Source organism: Cimex lectularius, unplaced genomic scaffold (genome assembly GCF_000648675.2).
Source record: "Cimex lectularius strain Harlan isolate CLEC.00 unplaced genomic scaffold, Clec_2.1 scaffold87, whole genome shotgun sequence".
In the NCBI taxonomy this organism is placed as follows: domain Eukaryota; kingdom Metazoa; phylum Arthropoda; class Insecta; order Hemiptera; family Cimicidae; genus Cimex; species Cimex lectularius.
The window spans coordinates 872,244-892,708 of NW_019392768.1; the positions used below are offsets into that span (position 1 = coordinate 872,244).

At 34.8% G+C, this 20,465-nt stretch overlaps 1 protein-coding gene and 1 long non-coding RNA gene across 2 annotated transcripts in view; one reads left to right on the forward strand and one right to left on the reverse strand.

Annotated features, from left to right (window-relative positions):
- Positions 1 to 20,465, forward strand: part of LOC106667788 — a 245,019-nt gene that overhangs the window by 157,374 nt on the left and 67,180 nt on the right. The gene's annotated exons all lie outside the window — the stretch shown is intronic.
- LOC106667772 (organic cation transporter protein-like) overlaps positions 12,468 to 20,465 on the reverse strand; it is a 49,149-nt gene continuing 41,151 nt past the window's right edge. The window contains exons 6-12 of the mRNA XM_014395945.2: positions 19,406 to 19,574; positions 15,517 to 15,646; positions 15,268 to 15,457; positions 13,288 to 13,416; positions 13,040 to 13,230; positions 12,784 to 12,920; positions 12,468 to 12,711 (exon numbers count right to left, since the gene is read on the reverse strand). Of these exons, the coding sequence (XP_014251431.1) occupies positions 12,639 to 12,711; positions 12,784 to 12,920; positions 13,040 to 13,230; positions 13,288 to 13,416; positions 15,268 to 15,457; positions 15,517 to 15,646; positions 19,406 to 19,574 (1,019 nt within the window). The 3' untranslated portion in view covers positions 12,468 to 12,638. The remainder of the gene's footprint in view (positions 12,712 to 12,783; positions 12,921 to 13,039; positions 13,231 to 13,287; positions 13,417 to 15,267; positions 15,458 to 15,516; positions 15,647 to 19,405; positions 19,575 to 20,465) is intronic.

Below are 20,465 nucleotides of genomic sequence, written 5' to 3' on the forward strand. Positions count from 1 at the left end.
TATATATATATAGTAGGTTTTGTTTCTATTCTGTATTTGACAACCTGAGGTACAAACGATATACTAACATTCTAGCATATCAACGTAGTATATATTTGAAATCAGAAAGTCAGTAACCAGATCGAGATGCTCAAATGGCTGCAGTTGAAACGAAATACGCGCGAAAGAAGAGAAAAAGAAGGAAAACACGCAGAGGGCCGTCGATGACCTCAGCTGTTTGTCGGCCCATAAACTTCCCTCTTTATTATTAATGGAGAAATATCTTACGAGAGTGTAATGTGTGTAGAAAATAAAATAATAACCGAAGAAGACATGAAAAGGATAAATATATGAAGTTACAATTTATTATAAGAAAAACAAACGAAGCAACAGAGGAGATATATGATGAAAAATATTTACTAGGAAAGGTAAAGAGTAAAAATTAAATGTACAAATATAAAACTTAAAAACAGACATGCTTGATAAACTGTGTTATTTTAACTGTCGCAGGATCGTGAAATATGTACATGTGTAATATGTTTGACAAAAGAGGGATGTTAAATTTACCACCAGATGAAAATACGAGCGGGTCGAATATAAGTATGCAATTTAGTTGTTCTACCCGAACAACCAGTATATATAATAGACAAACAACCGTACAATCTACATGTTAGGTAAACTCGAATAAGAATTTAATTAAAAAAAGAGTATTTAATAGAAAACTAATAAATAATGATTGTGAAAATTGCTGTGCAAGATATCAGAGAATAAAATAAAAATGATCCAAATACATTATCAAACTAAGAAAAATATAAATAATATAATAAACAAACGCATTGTAAATTAAATAAAGTAATAAACTAAAAATGTAGAAAGAAGCGTGCAGAACAAATAAAGAAAGGATTATAGGCAAATAAAAAAATGAATTGATGCCAAGCAGGAATAGAAGCAGGTCAAATGTAAAAAATATTTATTTATCAATAAAATATACTCTACAAATATAAACAGTCCGATAACTAGTTCAAGGGTTGAGAGATAAACTGAAAACAAAGGAAACAATAGCTTATATAGAATACCGAATCATCTTTCATTCCGTAGAGCTCTGAACGCCATGTCCTGATTTATTTACACAGTTTTTGTTAGATGTTTTTATTATTTATGCATTGGACTTATTTTTTTCATGTTAAATAAACTGGAGGTGCTTTATTGAATATCCTGTCGGTTCATTTGTCCAAAGTTGGGATAATTATTTTTCGGATTGCCTTCAATTCGTGAAATATAATTTTTCTTTGACATTATATTAAGCATTTTATATATATATATATATTGATATATATATCTTATATATTTATTGATATATATATCTTATATATTTATATACCCCATTTGTTTGCGGTTTGAGATATAAAAAAAAGCATGAATTGAGACTCCTCTTCATTATTCATGTAGTTTGTTCCTATAATTTTCTTTCGACCTCCATTTGACATAATTCGAATTCAAATTTTTAATTTTAAATGAGAATCTCCATTTTTACATTTTTTAAACTATATTTTTTTGCGAGAAAAGTGAGGACTGAGTTTTTAAAATCGGCCCAATAGAACCGGAGATATGATTTTTTGAAACTAGCCGGAATTTTGTTCTATGCGTTAGGTCGAAACCACTTTATTTTGCCTTCTACTGCAAATATTTTGAGAGTGGAAAATCAGCCAAAGTAGAGAGAAAAGTCTGAAAGCTTACTAAATTTCCTGACAAATCCCATAAATTTAGTATTTTTAGCGTTTTTTCTCTTCGACCAATACCTGTTCTTACCCAAGACTCATTCACTAAAATACCTTGGTTGCAGTTCAAATCCCAGCTCTTTTTTCAACCGGATTTGGTACCCGCCACAGCGGAGTTAACAATTAATCATAACTATTGCTATCTGGGGATTAAAAGGTTAAATAGTTTAAATCAAAGGGATGTAGGAACTAACGCTGTTTTATTTTTCGTTTCCAGACTCTTGTTGGGACAAGTCCTTTCTTATCTGGGTTAAAAATTTACTAAAAACTCAAATTTCAATTTCTTATAAAAAAAAAAAAAAAACCTCATGAAAACATTACAGTTCGAAATATCCACCCTGTTGAAATATGCATGCCTCCGCACACCTCAACCAATCATCGCACTCAGCACGGCCTATAGCCAGAAACACACTTACCCGATGCTACGCCATGCGACGCTACCCGACGCAAATCCAAACTCCGATTTTCCATAAGGTTGCATTACCCCCTGCACATCTACCCGATGCTATGCCACGCTAACCTACCCGACGCTATGCGATCCCCACTGCCCAGATTTTCGTCGGGTCGCATCGAGTACAGTCGAAGACAAACGAACCGGACACTCATATTTTTATTCAAACTACATGTATTATTGTCGTTATATTAATTACAACATACTTATTTTAATATAAACCAAATTAACTGTGATTAAAAATTAATTAGTTTTTATTTAAAAAATTAATTTTAATGGTTTGGTAGAAAATTAATCAAAACACCGGAATACGATTTTTTGATATAATGAATTTAACTAACAATTTATTGTACTCGCTTCGGCGGTACATATACTAAAATTGGAACAATTTATTACACGGTTTTGCTCATAAAATTTAATTAACAATTTATTTCATAGTTTTGCTCGTAACATTACACCATTTTTTAATGTCGGGTAGCATCAGAACAGGACACTCATATTTTTTGTAGATTATTTCAAACTAAGAACATGTAATTTTGTCGTTATATTAATTGCAACATGTTATTTTAATGTAAACCAAATTAAACGAGATCAAAAATGCATACATTTTTATAAACATTGTTTAATTATGATGGTTAGGGGTAACTTTATTTAAAACAATTAAGTTTAACAAACAATTTATTAGATTTTTTTTTTGGGGGGGGGGTTTGCTGGCATATTATTCATGAAGTTTTCGATTTTCATTTTACTGTCGAGCGGGATCGGCCGACCAGGACTAGGTCCCCACCGCGCGCCAGCACCCACTCATTCAGCTTCAGCTCCATCATCTTCTCATCTTCTAAATTTTCATGGTTGAAGATAATCAAAATGAAACGTTTATCGACTTCAGAAATCCATAGATTATGTTGAAAGCTGATTGATTTTTGCTTATTATTAGGACAGATTCTAAGTTTATTGGTTTGGAAATGTTTGGGACTTCGATCAGATTTTTTTAACAGTTTGTCTCTTTCATTTTCGTATTCTGGACATTCAAAAATTATTAGATGGTTGTGCTCATAAAATTTAACTAACAATTTATTACAAGGTTTTGCTCATAAAATTTAATTAACAATTTATTTCATAGTTTTGCTCGTAAAATTACACCATTTTGTAATGTCGGGTAGCATCAGAACAGGACACTCATATTTTTTGTAGTTTATTTCAAACTAAGTACATGTAATTTTGTCGTTATATTAATTACAACATGTTATTTTAATGTAAACCAAATTAAACGAGATCAAAAATGCATAAGTTTTTATAAACATTGTTTAATTATGATGGTTAGGAGTAACTTTATTTAAAACAATTAAGTTTAACAAACAATTTATTAGATGGTTGTGCTCATAAAATTTAACTAACAATTTATTACAAGGTTTTGCTCAAAATAGTGCATTAAGAACAAAAGATGCGTTGCGATTGTGATAGTGATTATTGTGATAAACGCTGTGGACTGTACGCGACGTGTGCTTGCGTCGGATAGATGTGCACACCCCACCAAAACGTGGCAAGCCGTCGGGTGGCATCGGGTAGCGTCGCATGGCGTAGCATCGGGTAAGTGTGTTCCCGGCTTTAGGCTTGCCGCGGTCCTGCTCTTCTGCCTCCTCAATCGTCGGAACTCTCTGCCTTATTGATTGTGCATGCCGCTTTTGCGGCCTTTATTTAATGGCTTGTCATATAATGTTTTCGAGGGTAAAATGGAAGTGCCCTATGACTTACTCAAGCAAGCGGTTCATATAAAGGTTTAATTTTACATATATTAAGTTTTCCGATTTATCACAACATTTATAGTTTGTGAGAAAAGTTTTCGTGCAAATTAATTCTTAATATAATGTATTATACATTAAATAAATAAATATCTTTATTATTGACTATGTGTAACTGCACTGACAGCCCAATTGATTGTTTTATTATTTTTATTTTTATTTATTCCGTCTTTAATTTGTATCTTTGTTTTTACCATTATATATATGTTTATGCTAAATTTTAACTTTGGAATATCAATTAGAGGTAAATACTTTAATCCTTTATGATTAATCGGAAATCGTAAGATGCGGTCTGGTGTGACGTAGGTTTCCGAAAAACGTTTTCTTTATCGTGCCAACGTTTCGATCATTATTGAGATCATCTTCAGGGCTCAAAGGGTTTGTTTTCTGCGTAATTGTGCCATGCTTGCGTATCGTGGTGAGAGAGCCCCGTTGGAGGAATGTTAGTTTTTGTTGGGTTTAGAAACTATTTTTTTGTGTTAACAGATGTTTGTTTGTTGATTTAGTTGTTCAATTTTTTGGAGTGTTTGTTTTTTATTTGGTCAAAGTGGAAATTGTATGCATCTTTTTGATGTTTGTAAAATTTAAAATATCTATAGGTATTATTTTGGTGGGACTGAGTTTTAATTGGGGTAAGTTTTGTGTTAATGTCTTAATGTTTTTGATGCTCGTGGTGATTTCTATGTTTAAAATTTTTCTTTTGAAATGTACTGAGGCTTTATGTATGTCGTTAATGCGAGTGTTGGGTTTTGTTAGTGTGGCATTTGTGAAGTTAAAATTGTTTTTGATGTGAGTAGGAAATACCTTGTGTTGTCTGCATTTCAACAAAAAGTTTCTTTGATTGATAGCCTATGCGAGTTTCTTCTCATTGTTGGCGATGTCCTTCAGAATACTTTTTTCTTCGTGTCCATGTGTCGTTGAAATTTGTTCATAGAATTCCATGTTCTTCGTTCTTCTCGTGCAGAAATGTGTGGTGGTTAGTGACTAATCTATGATTATTCGGAAATCGTGAGATGCGGTGCCCAGGGCACACTCAACACGACACGCAGGAATGGCATAATTACGCAGAAAACGAACACTTTGAGCCCTGAAGCATTAAGAACAAAAGATGCGTTGCGATTGTGATAGTGATTATTGTGATAAACGCTGTGGACTCTACGCGACGTGTACTTGCGTCGGATAGATGTGCTCACCCCACCAAAACGTGGCAAGGCGTCGGGTAGCGTCGCATGGCGTAGCATCGGGTAAGTGTGTTCCCGGCTTATGGCTTCCCAGTCAAGAGCATGAGAAGCCTCAACAACTCTTTCCTCAGTTCCTCACGACTAGTGATGGGTTTCAAATCCCCCCCCCGTAATCACGGTTCTTGAAATAACCCCATAAAAAATAGTCTAAGTATGGTCGGGAGAGCGAGGAGGCCACTGAAAAGGGGAACGATTACCAAGCCATCTGTTAGGAAACACGGAAGTATTATGTGCCGGACATCCATCTAGCTGGTAACACATTTTACGGCGAGTTTCTAGTGGAATATCCTCAAGAAATACCGGTAGTTCATTGCGAAGAAATTGTAAGTACCTCTCCCCTTTGAGATTGTCTTCGTTAAAGTCGGGGCCGATCAATCTGTCACCAATTAACCAGCACCAGACATTGATGGAAAATATTACTTGATCAGTTGAATAAGTTTCGGATTTTCCTCAGCCCATGTGCCAAAATTCCACCGGTTGAGTAAGCCGTTATTAGTCAAAAGAGCATCCATTTCAGTAAGAAAAGGCAAACGACGATCTTCATCGCCAGCGCGAAAACCGTGGACTGTATGAGTACGGTACGGATAAAAATTATAATCATGCAATACATCACCTATACGACTTTTGGAGAGCCCAAGATTTCTGCTTGCCTGCAGTGAACTGTTAGGATTTTCCTGAAAGTGTAAAAAAAATGTCTAATTCGTTATTGTAATTTCTTACATGTACACGCGGGCCGGGTGTATTGAGGTTACCTGTTGGCGTACGACGAGATGGTGTATTTTGCTGTGGAAAACGATCACAATATTGTTGCAAAGCTCTTGTGAAACTACGACCGCACGCAATCAAAATTTCAACCATATGAATTCTCTGTTGACACAAGACCACCTGTCGTGGCATGGCGAACAAACGAGAGCAAACAACTAAACTAATTCCACACAATTATGCATTCAAAACATTTTCATCGCTGAGCGTCATTCAGAAAAGAAAGGTCTTGTCCCAAGAACAGTCTGGAAACGCAAAATAAACAGCGTTAGTTCCTACATTCCTTTGATTTGTTATTTAACCTTTTTATTCCCAGATGGCAATAGTTATGATTAATTGTTAACTCCGCAGTGGCTGGTCCCAACCCGGGTAACATCAGGTCGAGGAGAAAAAACATAAAATACGAAATTTATGAGATTTGGCAGAAAATTTAGTAAGCTTTCAGACTTTTGTCTCTACTTTGGTTGATTTTCCACTCCTCTTCAAAATATTTGCAGTAGAAGGCAAAATAAAGTGGTTTCGACCTAACGCATACAACAAAATTCCGGCTAGTTTAAAAAAAATCGTATCTCCGGTTCTATTAGGCCGATTGTAATAGGTCAGTCCTCATTTTTCTCGCCAAAAAATCTAGTTTCAAAGAAAAATGTGAAAAATGCGTGTTCTCATTTAAAATTAAGAATTTGAATTCGACTCATGAACAAATTGCATGAAAAATGAAGGAGAGTTTCAATTCATACTTTTTTCCTAGAACAGAACTGCAAAGAAAAAAAAGGGTGGGCGCTTAGGTTGGACTCCCTGTATATTATATGAGAGAGAGAGAGAGAGTGTGTGTGTGTGTGAGAGAGAGAGAGAGAGAGAGAGAGAGAGAGAGAGAGAGAGAGAGAGCAGATTCGTCTGACCTAAACGGTCCCTAAGTCTAACCTAACCCTATCCCTAATCCTAACCTTACTTAGCGTACAATCCCAAATCAAATCTAACCCTACTTGACCTTACCTTAACCCTACCCTTTTTAAATCTAACCATTCCTAATATGACCTACCCATCTGTTCAGGCGCGTCTCCGTCAGCCCGATTTGTGACATACACTGTACCCCTCTATCTACAACCCCTATCTTCTCAAAATCCACCAATCACAACACGCTTCCCTCCTTTTTCCTCAAAAATCCGTCCCTTCCAGCCTTTTTGGCTCTCTTCTCCGCCAGCTCTCGGAGCGAGCACGCCTCCTATCGCCCTATCTCCTCAAAGTGTTGTATCATAGTAATTAACCACCAAAGCGCGGATATTGCTTTGCTATCCTTTTTAAAAAGATAGTTCCTACTCACAGTAAGTAGTTTTGCAACGATCCGGATTTCGAGTCTTTTAGCTCATCATCAGGTTGAAGGACTTCCACAACCACGTCCTCGACATGAATTGCCAAAGTGAACCCGCTGATACCTCCGCCAACGCGACGTTCCAATTAGCAGCTGATCTTTTTAATGGCGCTCAATTTGAACGTGCAAAACGCGGAAATTATACTAGTAAATACTTAATATTATTAAATTACTATAAAAATAGTAACAATTAAAATAATTAGTTTAATTATTTGGATGTTTGATATTATTTATGTACATATTTAAAATGGGAGGTAGATCAAAATCTGTTATATTATTAATGCATTTATCACCATGTTCAATTTTACATTTTTTAATTTCAAATTTCTCAAACCAATCTAATTCTTTCCCTTTGTTGAAACTATGTAACACTCTTGTATTTAGATTTAAATTGAAATTATGTTTTGTTTCTTTTAGATGGTCCTTATATTCCGAAAATTTGCTCGATTTAGGCAAGTGTTCTTTTACTCTTGTTTTTCTTTCTCTACCGCTTTGTCCTATATATTTAATATCACAATCATTACAATTGTCTTGGTAAACCCCGCTTTTTGCCAAGTTGTCTACTTTGTCTTTAGGTTTTGAGAGGATGTTTTTAAGTGAACCCGTACTTCTAAAAGCTATTCTAAAACCGTCTTGTTTAAAAATTTTACTAACTTTTTCCGATAATTCACCAATGTATGGCAAACAACGGAAACCTAATGATTCATTTGTGGTGGGGTGGCTGAGTCCTATTGTCGTTTCGTTCAAAGTTAATTTTTTTATTCTTTTAACTAGCAACCTATCAATAAATATTTCTTGATACCCGTTGTTTTTTGCTAAGGTTTTAATAGGTTTTAATCCTTTTTTATAGTTATCAGGTGTTAGCGGAAGTTTTAACATCCGGTCTATGAGCCAAATGAAACCAGAAGCCTTTTGGGACCATGGGTGGGAGTAGGAACTATCTTTTTAAAAAGGAACACCACACTCACTCCATCATTTATCATTTCTATTGCTTTGCTATGCATATTTATCGCGAATGTCCTCGTATTGAGATTACAATCGCCCCATCCTTAACTCCACATGCATCCCATCTCTCGACCGTATGGTCCCAAACCTATCATCGCCATTTTCCCTTAATATCTCCCTTCATCTACCATCATCATAATCCCACGAACGAATCATCCCTCATTGTCCCCGGAAGATTCCATCATCTCACTAGCATCGCCGCCTGGAATGCATCATCTCATTACCATCACCAGTTGGATTTCATCATCCATGATGATCATCATCGACGCTGCAGGAACCAGGCCGGTGCACTGGCCTAGTCATCGCCGAACAACGCACTATATCGCATTCAAAGACATTCATCGCTCATGGCCTTCATCGCTCGCAGACCGTCATCGCCTTCACGACTTCATCGGCCATCTTGTAAGCCATAGAGATGTCATTAAACAATGAGTCTTCAATTACTCCTTATTTATTTATTCCTTCATTTAATTCTTCCTTTACGTAACATCTCCTAATCAATCGAGAATCTTCCATTCCCGTTGGTGCCGAAACTATCTTCTTATTAATTTAAACTCCTATCTCCGGCGGTGTTCGTCGGCGCCATTTTGTATTTGGCTGGCGAACATCATCGATGATGAGAAAACTTTTTGTGTGTCATAAAAAAAATCAATATTAAAATAGAGCTGAATAGAGAGTGAGTGCTATGTAATAAACTTGTTATTTTGAACAATGGAATTTTGCCAAAAATATATATTTCTTTGAATGGAGGGAGAGAAAAAATAATTATACGCAAGGGGTTTAACGAGAGATAGAGAGAATAAGCTGTAAATCAATATAATACTTTTGAGAATGGGATAAAGAGAGTGGGAAAGCGAGAAAATATTTGGCCTCTCTCTTTCCCTTTCTCTCTACCTCTGTAATATTGTTTGCGTCAAGCATAAACCCAGTGAATTGGTAAATAAAAGTCCCGAAGAGCTAATTTACGCGAGTTCTCTGAAAAGCTCCGGTATCTCCCCGGTTGTGTTTCTACGAAATTCAAATGATATGGATTTAGCATTAATATCAAGAGTGTTTTTTTCCATTTTCCCTGAAAGTTACGCTTTTTTGTTCACATACGCTGAGGCTTTTGTAAGGGGAAAGTTCGACTGGCGGCTTTTTCCTGTTATATTGCTGAATGTAAAAGTCGGTTAAATGTTTCAAAATTAATGATTTTTTGTCAGCCTCAGAATACAGAATCAACATAAATATTTAATATATTTAGATATTTATTTAGAAATCGTGAGATGCGGTCTGGTGTGATGTAGGTTTCAGAAAATCATTTTCTTTATCGTGCCAACGTTTAGAAATACTTTGATTGAATATATAAAAAATATATTTTGCATTGTATAAATTCACTTTTCCACATCCAAAATGTAATTGTTATATGTAAACAATGTTTGTAAATCCCAGGCTCTGAAGATGATCTCAATAAAGATCGAAACGTTGGCACGATAAAGAAAATGTTTTTCTGATACCTACATCACACCAGACCGCATCTCACGATTTCTAAATAAATATTTAATATGATTTTTCATCTTTTCGTTTAATATTATTTAATTATTATTAACCCAATTCGTTAAAGATTCACGTATGTAATGCATGGGTAATGGCATTCCGTGTTAATTATTAAAGTTAACAACGGGCAGGACGTAAATAAACCGAATTGTTTAAATAGTCCAGGAAATAGTAAATTACACTTTCCAGTATTGAAGAAATTCTACAAAATGTCGACACTGTTGTTTTTCTTTTTATATGCACACCAAATTCAAAAAGATGTAAAACCCTGTTTTTTTAAGAACATTTGCTTTAACATAAAAATAAGTTTCAGAAGTACACAATTGATAATTTAATTTTTATGTTGTTAGTTTTTTAAATTTTAAAATGGCATTTAATAAACCCTCTCTTGCTTTCATGTTTGATATACTCATAAAGTTTTCGTAGAATATCCTGAGGTATAATTGCTTCCCTCAAATACAGCTGCATTTAATATTTCAAGGGCTGTAGGGGGTTGATCCCTGAGCGAACATTTTTTTTGAGATTGTCCCAAATGTATTAGATCGGTTTAAAATTAAATTGGCTTTGATTTTCAGGATTTGGTACCAACCTGGTACGTGCCTCCCCATCTGGACTGTTAAGGGCTAGTTTCGCTTCATCAGTGAATAATTTTCTGTTATTGATGTTCTCCATCAAATCTTAAAATGTTACAGACGTGGGAACACCAATTTTATTGAACTTCTTTTAGCTGGGCCGAAAAATATTACATGCGTTTACTATGTGCCAATGTGCCCTAGGAATTGACATAAAAATTTAAGGAATTCACACAGTAAAAAAAAAAAATCAGCTTTGGTTGTGCATGTATTTCAATGTTATTGGGTTGGTGCAAAATTATTGCAGGTTTTGAAAATTTGTGTTATTTTTGCAGTTACTTGTCACGTAAACAAAACAAAACCTCAAATCTAATTTATGGATTATAATAAATACTATCAACCGTTATCTTTTTTATGCGGCCAATTATTTCTTTCAATTAATTAATCTTTTAATGTAAGGTTTTTGGTTGAAATAAAAAAGTTAGTGCCACGAGCGAGATTCGAACCCACGACCTTCGGCTAGATACGCCGCTGCTCTACCACTTGAGTTATTTAGCCAAATGTCGTGGGTTCAAATCCCGCTCGTAGCACTAACTTTTTCATTTCAACCAAAAACCTTGCATAAAAAGATTAATTAATTTTAATTTATATTGATTTTTATAAAAGTGAGGCCGTGCGAAATTAAATATATAAAAACTAGATTTTTGACAAATTTATTTGTAAGAATTTAAACTTGGGCGAAGTGCGGCCTAAACCGTTTAGGTTATTTCCGAGTTATTTCCCTTTCTTTCCCATTCCTTTTTGGTGCCCAGATGTATTCGGAATTTTTGGTTAAATTCAAACCTCCTGTTCATGTCATCTATTGGAGCCATGAGTGATGGATGGTTTTTCCACAGTTTGTTTCTGTCTTTCCATTTCAGTTTTATTCCTGTTGGAGGTTTCTCTCTAATAAAGTTGATTATGCTTTTCTGTGCTGTCCTTTCTACCATGTGATGTAGGGGGATTAGTCCCAATAGGACATGTTCTCATTGCTCCCGTTATGGAGATGCATGCAAGTCTGTATTTTTGTGAGTTCTTTCCTTTTGGTTATTTGTTCCGCTTTATCATCCCAGGCTATAGCTAAGATCAAGGATAAGGCAAATTTGAAAGAAAAAACAATCAGTTTTTTTGTCAGACTCTTATCTCAAATCCTGAAAAAGATGTATTCCTCGAAATCTGACGAAAGAACTAAGAGTTTTTCTATCTTTGCAATTTGCTTTATTTTTCCCCCATTTTGATTACAGAATGCTTATAGAAGACAGAAAAAAACCCATTAAATTCTACAGCCCACTGAGTATTACGTTTTATTTAAAAATCAAACAAGATTATAACCATTTGTAAATATTAGGACTGTTTAACCCTTGATAATGAATTACTTTGGTTCATGGTTAAAATCGTTTTTAGGGTAGAGCAAAGAAGAGTAAAGAAAAATCTCGAAATTATTAATACTTCGACCAAACTCTCAGCCTTAAAAAGCTGAGCATGCTAAACCAGCCCGACATCCCCGTCTTGCTGGCTTAGCGCTGCCTTTTAGTCTCAACCAAAGAAAGGATTTTTTTATTCTCCTATCGGCAAATCTACCAATAATAATAAAGACAATAATAATATTTATTATTATTATGGAATAATGTAAAAATGTAAAAATAGGACTTTTTTTTGCCATGAATGGTGTTTTTAATCGATGATTTACATATGGTTTCATTTTTAATTTGAATTTCTTGGTTATGCATTAACTTTTAAACAAAATCTTAAACTTGTTGAATACTTTAGAAGGTATTTTCTCAAGTAAGTTAAGCAGATTTTGAATAAATAGAAATTATTTATTAATTTGTATTTACCAAGGGGAAACGATTTAATATTCCAAATTCTTGTTCTTTCGTCGTTTTCAAACTTTTAAAAGGCGCACTTTTTCTCAGGGATAAAATAAAAAATGTAAATACGTAAAATTTAATTAGAAATAAATATATTTATAAATTATAAATACTGACAGAGGATGGATCACGTGTGGCTCTTAAAGGAACCAAGTATTTAATTTATTAAATTATATACTTAAAAGATTTTTAAATATATACAATATATTTACAATTTAGAAAAAGTGATTTTCTTAAGATTCTATAACTATATCTTCAGAATAGGCCTTATTCACCGTTCCGTTCGTGGTTTCTTTTTTATTTTTTCTGCGAAAAATGAAAAAAAAATAGTTTGAATCAAAATTTAAGTTTTTTACAACTTAAATTTAAATCGCTTACTTTCCAAAGTGTTCACCGTCCTCTAGTGAGACGGGAAGAATGGTGTTGAGCGTTTCTGGAAGCATTAGACAAAGCAAGGCAGCAATAAAACTGCTAGCGCCGAACATGGCAGCAGGGATGTTCGGATTGACCTGATCCTTTGGTTTTAAACAAAACGAATAAATATTTCGTTTAAAAAAAATTAGACAGTTCTTCAAATATAATTATGTATATAATTTATGACTCGTGGAAATAAAATTCTGTCATTATTACTTACAAGTGAGGCTATGAAAGGTGCCACCATTGAACCTACACGGGCACACATGGAACCAGATCCGAGACCGGTGTTTCGCACTACGGTCGGAAAAAGTTCAGTCGAGTAGAGGTAAAGGGTTGTGAATCCGACTGCTACTCCGGTCACACCGAGGGTGGCCAAGCCTACTTTGTACCATTCCGCGTAGGCAACGGCTAAGACAAATAAATAAATTAAATGGCAAATTTTATAGGTTTTTTTTTTTTACTCACAACGAGGTATGAGGATGATTATGAGGCAGGATATAGCTCCGACGAACTGCCCGACGAAAAGGGTCATCCGCCTGCCGAGTTTGTCCATCGTGTAGATCGACGCCAATACACCAGGGATTATGCAAGCGCCTGAAATATAAAATATTCTATGTTTTTTAGGTGTATCACGGAATTTTGAATTATTATTGCCAATTATATTGATTTGAGCAGGATTGCAGTTTTTGAGGTATGTTCCGATGCCTTTCCTAACTAAAAGTCGGTTAAGTTTCCGTTTTTCCAACTTTTAAAATAAGCAATAGTCCAGTATAAATGTTTATTAGTTTCCTAAATTCTTGCCTGCTAAGAGAGGGGCAGATTTTTTTCCTGACTGACCTGTTGAGGTGGTTGGTTTACTGATATTCAAACCCTGTTTCTTGCTTTCAATCCACTTTTGTCTTATTTCTCTCTCTCTCTCTCTCTCTCTCTCTCTCTCTCTCTCTCTCTGTATCTCTCTCTCTCCCTCTTACTCAGTCTATCTGTTTCTCACTTACAGACTAGTTGCTTGAGATGAGTATGTATTTATTATTGTGTCATTCTTTCCCGGCCGCTTAAGTTCTTTCTTACTAGTTCAATTTTGCATTTTTCTCAATCCCACTCCTCTTCTTTTTTATTTCTCACTTACTCATCATTTACGCCTTTGCTGTTCACTTTTTCCCTCTTTCTTCCTTTCAATCCACTTTGTCTTATTTCTCTTTCTCTCTTTCCCTATGTCTTTCTTTCTTTCTATCTATTTCTCATATACAGACTTCTTATACAGCTTGAGATGAATATGTATTTATTATTGTGTTTCTTCTTTTTTATTTCTCACTCACTGGCTGACAATTTTCCCTGTTACTTTTTCTCTCTTTCTTGCTTTCAATCCTGTTTGTCTTATTTCCCTTTCTCTCTCTCCCTCTGTCTTTCTTTCTTTCTATCTATTTCTCACATACAGACTTCTTGTACAGCTTGAGATGAATATGTATTTATTATTTTATCATTCTTTGCGAACCGCTTAAGTTCTTTTTACTAGTTCAATTTTGTATTTTTTTCTCAATCCCACTCCTCTTCTTTTTTATTTCTCACTCACTCGCTGACACTTTTTTCCCTCTTTCTTGCTTTTAATCCACTTTGTCTTATTTCCCTTTCTCTCTTTCTTCCTATTTATTTGTCACATACAGATTAGTTATACTGCTTGAGACGAATATTTATTTATTATTATGTCATTCTTTGCCAACCGCTTAAATTCTTTCTTACTAGTTCAATTTTGCATTTTCTTCTCAATCCCACTCCTCTTCTTTTTTATATCTCACTCTCTGGCTGACACTTTTTCCTGTTCACTTTTTCCCTCTTTCTTGCTTTCTTATTATCTTCTTACCTCTCTTGTTTTGTTTGTCTTCATACATCCCTTCTCATACTTTCTGTGCGTCTCTCTTTCTTTCTGTTTTAATTACTCGCCGGTCCTTTCTTTGTCTATACCGTTCTCTCTTTCTTCCAATTGCTTTCATGTTATTTTCCTCCCTCTCCTGTGTTTACCTTTTCTCTCTGTCTCTCTCTTTTCCTATCTCTTCTTGTTTGTACCTCTATCTTTCTTTCTCTATGTACCTGAGTTTGTCTCTGTGCCTTTCTCTCGTATAGTTTCTCTTTTTCTCTCTTTCTTCCTACGATTAACTACTCGTTATCGCACACTCCCTCTTTTTGCCTTAGTCTCCACTTCTCTACTTCACTGGTCACATTTTCCACATTCTTTCTCTTTCTCTCAATTTTCTCGACATACTTCTTCGCCCCTCACTCACACCTCCATCTCTCCCTTTTTCTACTTCCTTTTCTTGTGCGACTAGGAAACTAGAGTAATCCTACGAAATATGATTAATTTTTTCACCCTAGAAAAGACTCTTTACTCAATTAAATGCTAGGATATTACCGTTGAAGAAAATTTTTTGAAAATCATTTTATAATGCTTACTCGAGATGGCGACATTTGCAAAAATGTTTCCACCGACTTGGCTCAAATATTGTTCCAGGCCAAAAAAGCACAATCCGACGTTGGACCAATTCACCCAGACGACGAGAGTTTTCTTCCTCATGTTGGGCGTCCTGAACAAGCCTAAGATTCCGACCTTTTCAGCCGGCTTTTCTTCTTCTTCTTCCCTTTTCTGAAGTAAAAAAAAAAATAATAATAATAATTGCTAACATAGTAGTTTTGTAAGTTTACATCTTGTTTCAATTCGGGAAGTTTTTCCGGACGTTTTCTTTTATTCTGCCTCGCGGCTTCTTCGAGTATGGCAAGGGCTTCTTTATCCCTTCCGACTGCCATGAGCCACCTGGGGCTTTCAGGAATCAACCTGGAAAAAACACGAAATGTATTAGAATATTAATATATTCATTTTTGAAAAATGAAATGTAATTTTCCACACTAGACTTGGATATAATGAAATTTCGCCTCAGGGCTGAATATCGAATCGTATTTAATTAAATTTTCCAATTGTGGTGAAATGTTTCGTTGAAAAGGAATTGAAAACGACGAAATTACTTTTACTGAAAATATCGTCCTGGGGCATTGACTTTATCAGAATAACATTTAGCATGTAGTATAAGGGGAAAGTTTCATTTTGTATATATCCATGGAGTTATGAACTTACCAGATAAAAAGCCACGTGGTGCTTGCTTTAAATTTAGATCGAATTACTTCGTACTCTCAAACATTGTAACCTAAAGATACTTTTATAACAAATTTATACATCTACAAATCACTTCAAAACAATTCACCAACGGCCCCGAAACTGTACGTATCTGTAAAAACTCATAAACCCCCTAAGACCCCCTTTTGTAAATTCCCCCACATAAAACATGACAACATACCTAATCAACATCACAGTTAACACATATAACGTAAAAGATTCTTTTCATTTCATTAACAAAATTAATAATATCCACATCCGCTCACACTACTGTCTCATATCCCTAGATGTTTCATCGATGTTCACCAACATCCCAATAGACACAACACTGAACATTATTAAAAATAAATGGCCCAACATAACACCACACACGAGTCTATCAAAAAACACGTTCATAACAATGGTTCGACATGGATATTTTACATATAGCAATTAATTTTACAAATAACTATTTGGTATAGCCATGGGTAGCAACCTAGGCCCGATACTTGCAGAATTATGACACATACTAAATACAGTCATACCACAACTTCCTTTCACATTACCCTTCCTCACTAAATACGTAGATGATATATTGACAGCAGTTCCCACAGATCAAATTCAAACTACATTAGATACATTTAATAGCTTTCACCCACGCCTACAATTTACACATGAAATCGAAAACAAACAAAAAATACCATTTTTAGATACACTCGTAATAAAACAACCAAATTAATCACAGATTGGTATCAAAAACCAAGAAACACAGATCGCTACCTCAACTTTACATCTCACCGTCCTCTTCATACAACAATAAACACGTCCAAAAGGTTACTTCACAGAATGATTACCCTAAGGCATGAATCATTTCACCACAAGAACATAAAGATATACAAACAGATCCTCCATAACAATCTCTACCCTAAGCACATTATTAACAGAATAATCAACAACTACAACTCAACACTAACACCATCCACTATTACTAATAATACTACATTAAGTCTGTCAAATAAAAACAAACCAGCATACATTTCCATGCCATTTATTCAAGGCCTATCACATAATTTTTTTTTTAAATAATTTGTAGTACATTACAACTACCTTAGAGTAGGTAATAAGTAACAGTAAGCAAGGTAATTAAAACAAGACAAAATTAAAACCAAGAGTGGAGAAAAAACCCATTGGTATTACTCCAATGTTACAATAACATTGTTCAATTGATACGTGTGTCATTTTCACTTTCACTGTCATCACCATCACTTCATAGCAGATCTCGCGGCCATTGTCTCTTCACTAGGCGGGGAGGGTTTGAGGGATTCGTCGGGATGCGAGGTTTCTGATGTTTGGTTTACGTCAGTTGGGAGGTTTTTATGAAATTTACGGTAACAGAAACGTATTTCATCTTGTTCGAAAGGAATATGTAAATCTGTATGTGTAGTTTGGTTCGATACATAAAATGGAGCATCTAGTATTTTTCGTAGTATTATAGATTGGGCAGTTTGAATGCGGTGGATATTGGAATGCTTGGCTGAACCCCACACTTCCAGTCCGTAAGTCCAAATCGGCTTAACTATGGTGTTGTAAAGCAGCCTTTTATTTTTGAGCGGTAAATTAGAGCGTTTGTCAAGAAGTCGTGCAAGAACTCTAAATCGTGTCATAACCTCATGACGTTTCAGTCTTGTGTGAGGATTCCACGACAGGCGTTTGTCGATGTACAATCCGAGGTACCGCACCTTCACATAAATTAAACACATTTCTCTCGTCTGATAACTTCAAAGTAGCTTTCAAAAATTATACAACAATTCGAACACTTTTTTCCAAAATTAAAGATCCCACATCAATACATAAATCTGACGTAATCTAGAAGATCAACTGTTTAAACTTCCGGCAACTTACATCGATCTTACATCTCATCTGGACAAGAGAGTAAAGCAACATATCTATGATTGCAAAAAACCCAAGCAAATCCTACAGCTGACTACCCATCATTTTGAACACAAACACAATTTCGACTTCAACAATCCAAAAATATTACGCACAGAACAAAACAAACATAAACGTAACTTTTTTAGAAATGTGTGGTGATTAGTGACCGTTAATCGATATTTATTTAGAAATCGTGAGATGCGGTCTGGTGTGATGTAGGTTTCAGAAAAACATTTTCTTTATCGTGCCAACGTTTCGATCTTTATTGAGATCATCTTCAAGGCCTGGGATTTACAAACATTGTGTACATATTACAATTACATTTTGGATGTGGAAAACTGAATTTATACAATGCAAAATATATTTTTATTAATAAACACAAAATAGCAAAATCTCACTGGCACTCTCGACACGACACGCAATAATGACACAATTACACAGAAGACAAACACTTTGAGTGAGTAGAAATACTTTGATTGAATATATAAAAAAATATATTTTCCATTGTATAAATTCACTTTTCCACATCAAAAATGTAATTGTAATATGTAAACAATGTTTGTAAATCCCAGGCCCTGAAGATGATCTCAATTAAGATCGAAACGTTGGCACGATAAAGAAAATGTTTTTCTGAAACCTACATCACACGAGATCGCATCTCACGATTTCTAAATAAATATTTTTATAAATGGTTTACATCAACAGAGACAACACAGCATCAATTACAGAACAGATACATGTAAACTCAAATTCAATATAGATAACATAAATATATCATTACATTACATTCCACACATCAAATATTTTTCACATAGCCTAATTGTCCAACAATTTAGCTTTCCTTTTCCTATTTATCCCTTTCTGTATAATCCTGACAGGATAATCTGGCCGAACCATTACCAACGTTTTTTCCCTTCGTCGGCTGTTTTCACCTCAAAGAAGCCGACGCCTTATACAAAAATGTCTATTCTATACCTCCTTCCTTCCCCACCCCTTCAAAAACCAACATATATAAACATAAAACAGCAATATCTCACTGGCACTCTGAACACGACACGCAAGAATGGCACAATTACACAGAAGACAAACACTGAGTGAGTAGAAATACTTTGATTGAATATATAAAAATATATTTTGCATTGTAAATTAACTTTTTTCCACATCCTATATGTATTTGTTAAATTTAAACAACGTTTGTAAATCCCAGGCTCTGAAGATGATCTCAATAAAGATCGAAACGTTAGCACGGTAAAAAAATGTTTTTCTGAAACCTACATCACACCAGACCGCATCTCACCATCTCTGAACAATCATTTTTATAACAAAGTATTATAGCATAACAAGAGAAATAATACATAAAGTAGAATGTTTCAAGAACATATGCATATAATAATAACTAACATAATATATCCTAGACTAGAATTTTTTAAAATAAAAAAATAACATATCAAGACTATATTCATTATAATAAATGTCATTCTACCTCACTTGAAATTAACTAATTCAACTCACCACCAATAAGCGAGTATTATAACAATCGGCAATGAGATGAAAAGCTGGAATTTCCTCCATTCCCTCGTATAATAGGCGACCACGGACATTATTATTGTTCCCAGATTGAAAGGAATGTGTGTGAGCGTGGCCATTATCGTTCTCCAGGAGCCGTTCAATACTTCCATGCCTGGAAAAATGAATAATAATGTGAAAAGACAAGCGGAAAGATGATGGATAAAGCTGTTTTCACAGTTTTTCCTCTGATACTCGTTACACCTTTTTAACATATATTGATTGCGTCATCGATTTTGCTGACGGTATTTTCGCGTTGAGTTGGGTTAGGGTAAGTTTTGCTTAGGTAAGGGTAGAATTTCACTAGTTTTCGTGGTCCGCTTGACCAACTAAATCACGATAAAAAGGGAGTCACGGTAGCTCAAGCGGTAGAGTAGTGGCGTATCTAGCCGAAGGTCGTGGGTTCAAATCCCACTCGTGACACTACCTTTTTTATCTCAACTAAAAACCTTAATTAATTAAAATATATTAATTAGAATGAAGATTTTGACTTAAAAAAATTGCTTTTTTATGTAATCAGCGTCTTGCTATTCCAAACATATAACTCTGATGGGGCTTCATCTGACTTCCGTGTTTTTTCGGTCAATTTCAAATAAACGAATCGTGGGAAAAAAGTGGATCATTTGTCAAAAATTACAATTTTACGAAATCCACAAAATTATTTTTACACTCATTTTACATTACATGTAGCCAACTTCTTGCCTCTCCTTGCTTATAACCCTGATGTGGAGACATCCGACTTAGGTAGTTCCGGGTAAATTTCGATTTAAAAAAATCCATGTGTAACAATTGGCCCATATGAATGATTAAAATTTAAAAAATTAATAAAGAATGTTTAACGACCGCTTTAAATTCAGCCTGCGCATTTATTCTCCCTGTTTTTAATCCGAATGTTGCGTGATGTAACGTTGTTGTCCTTAGCCAAAAAACAATCAACTTAAAAAAAAAAAACATCATGGAACACAAGGAACCGAAATGTAAATAACATAATTTTGACAATCACAAA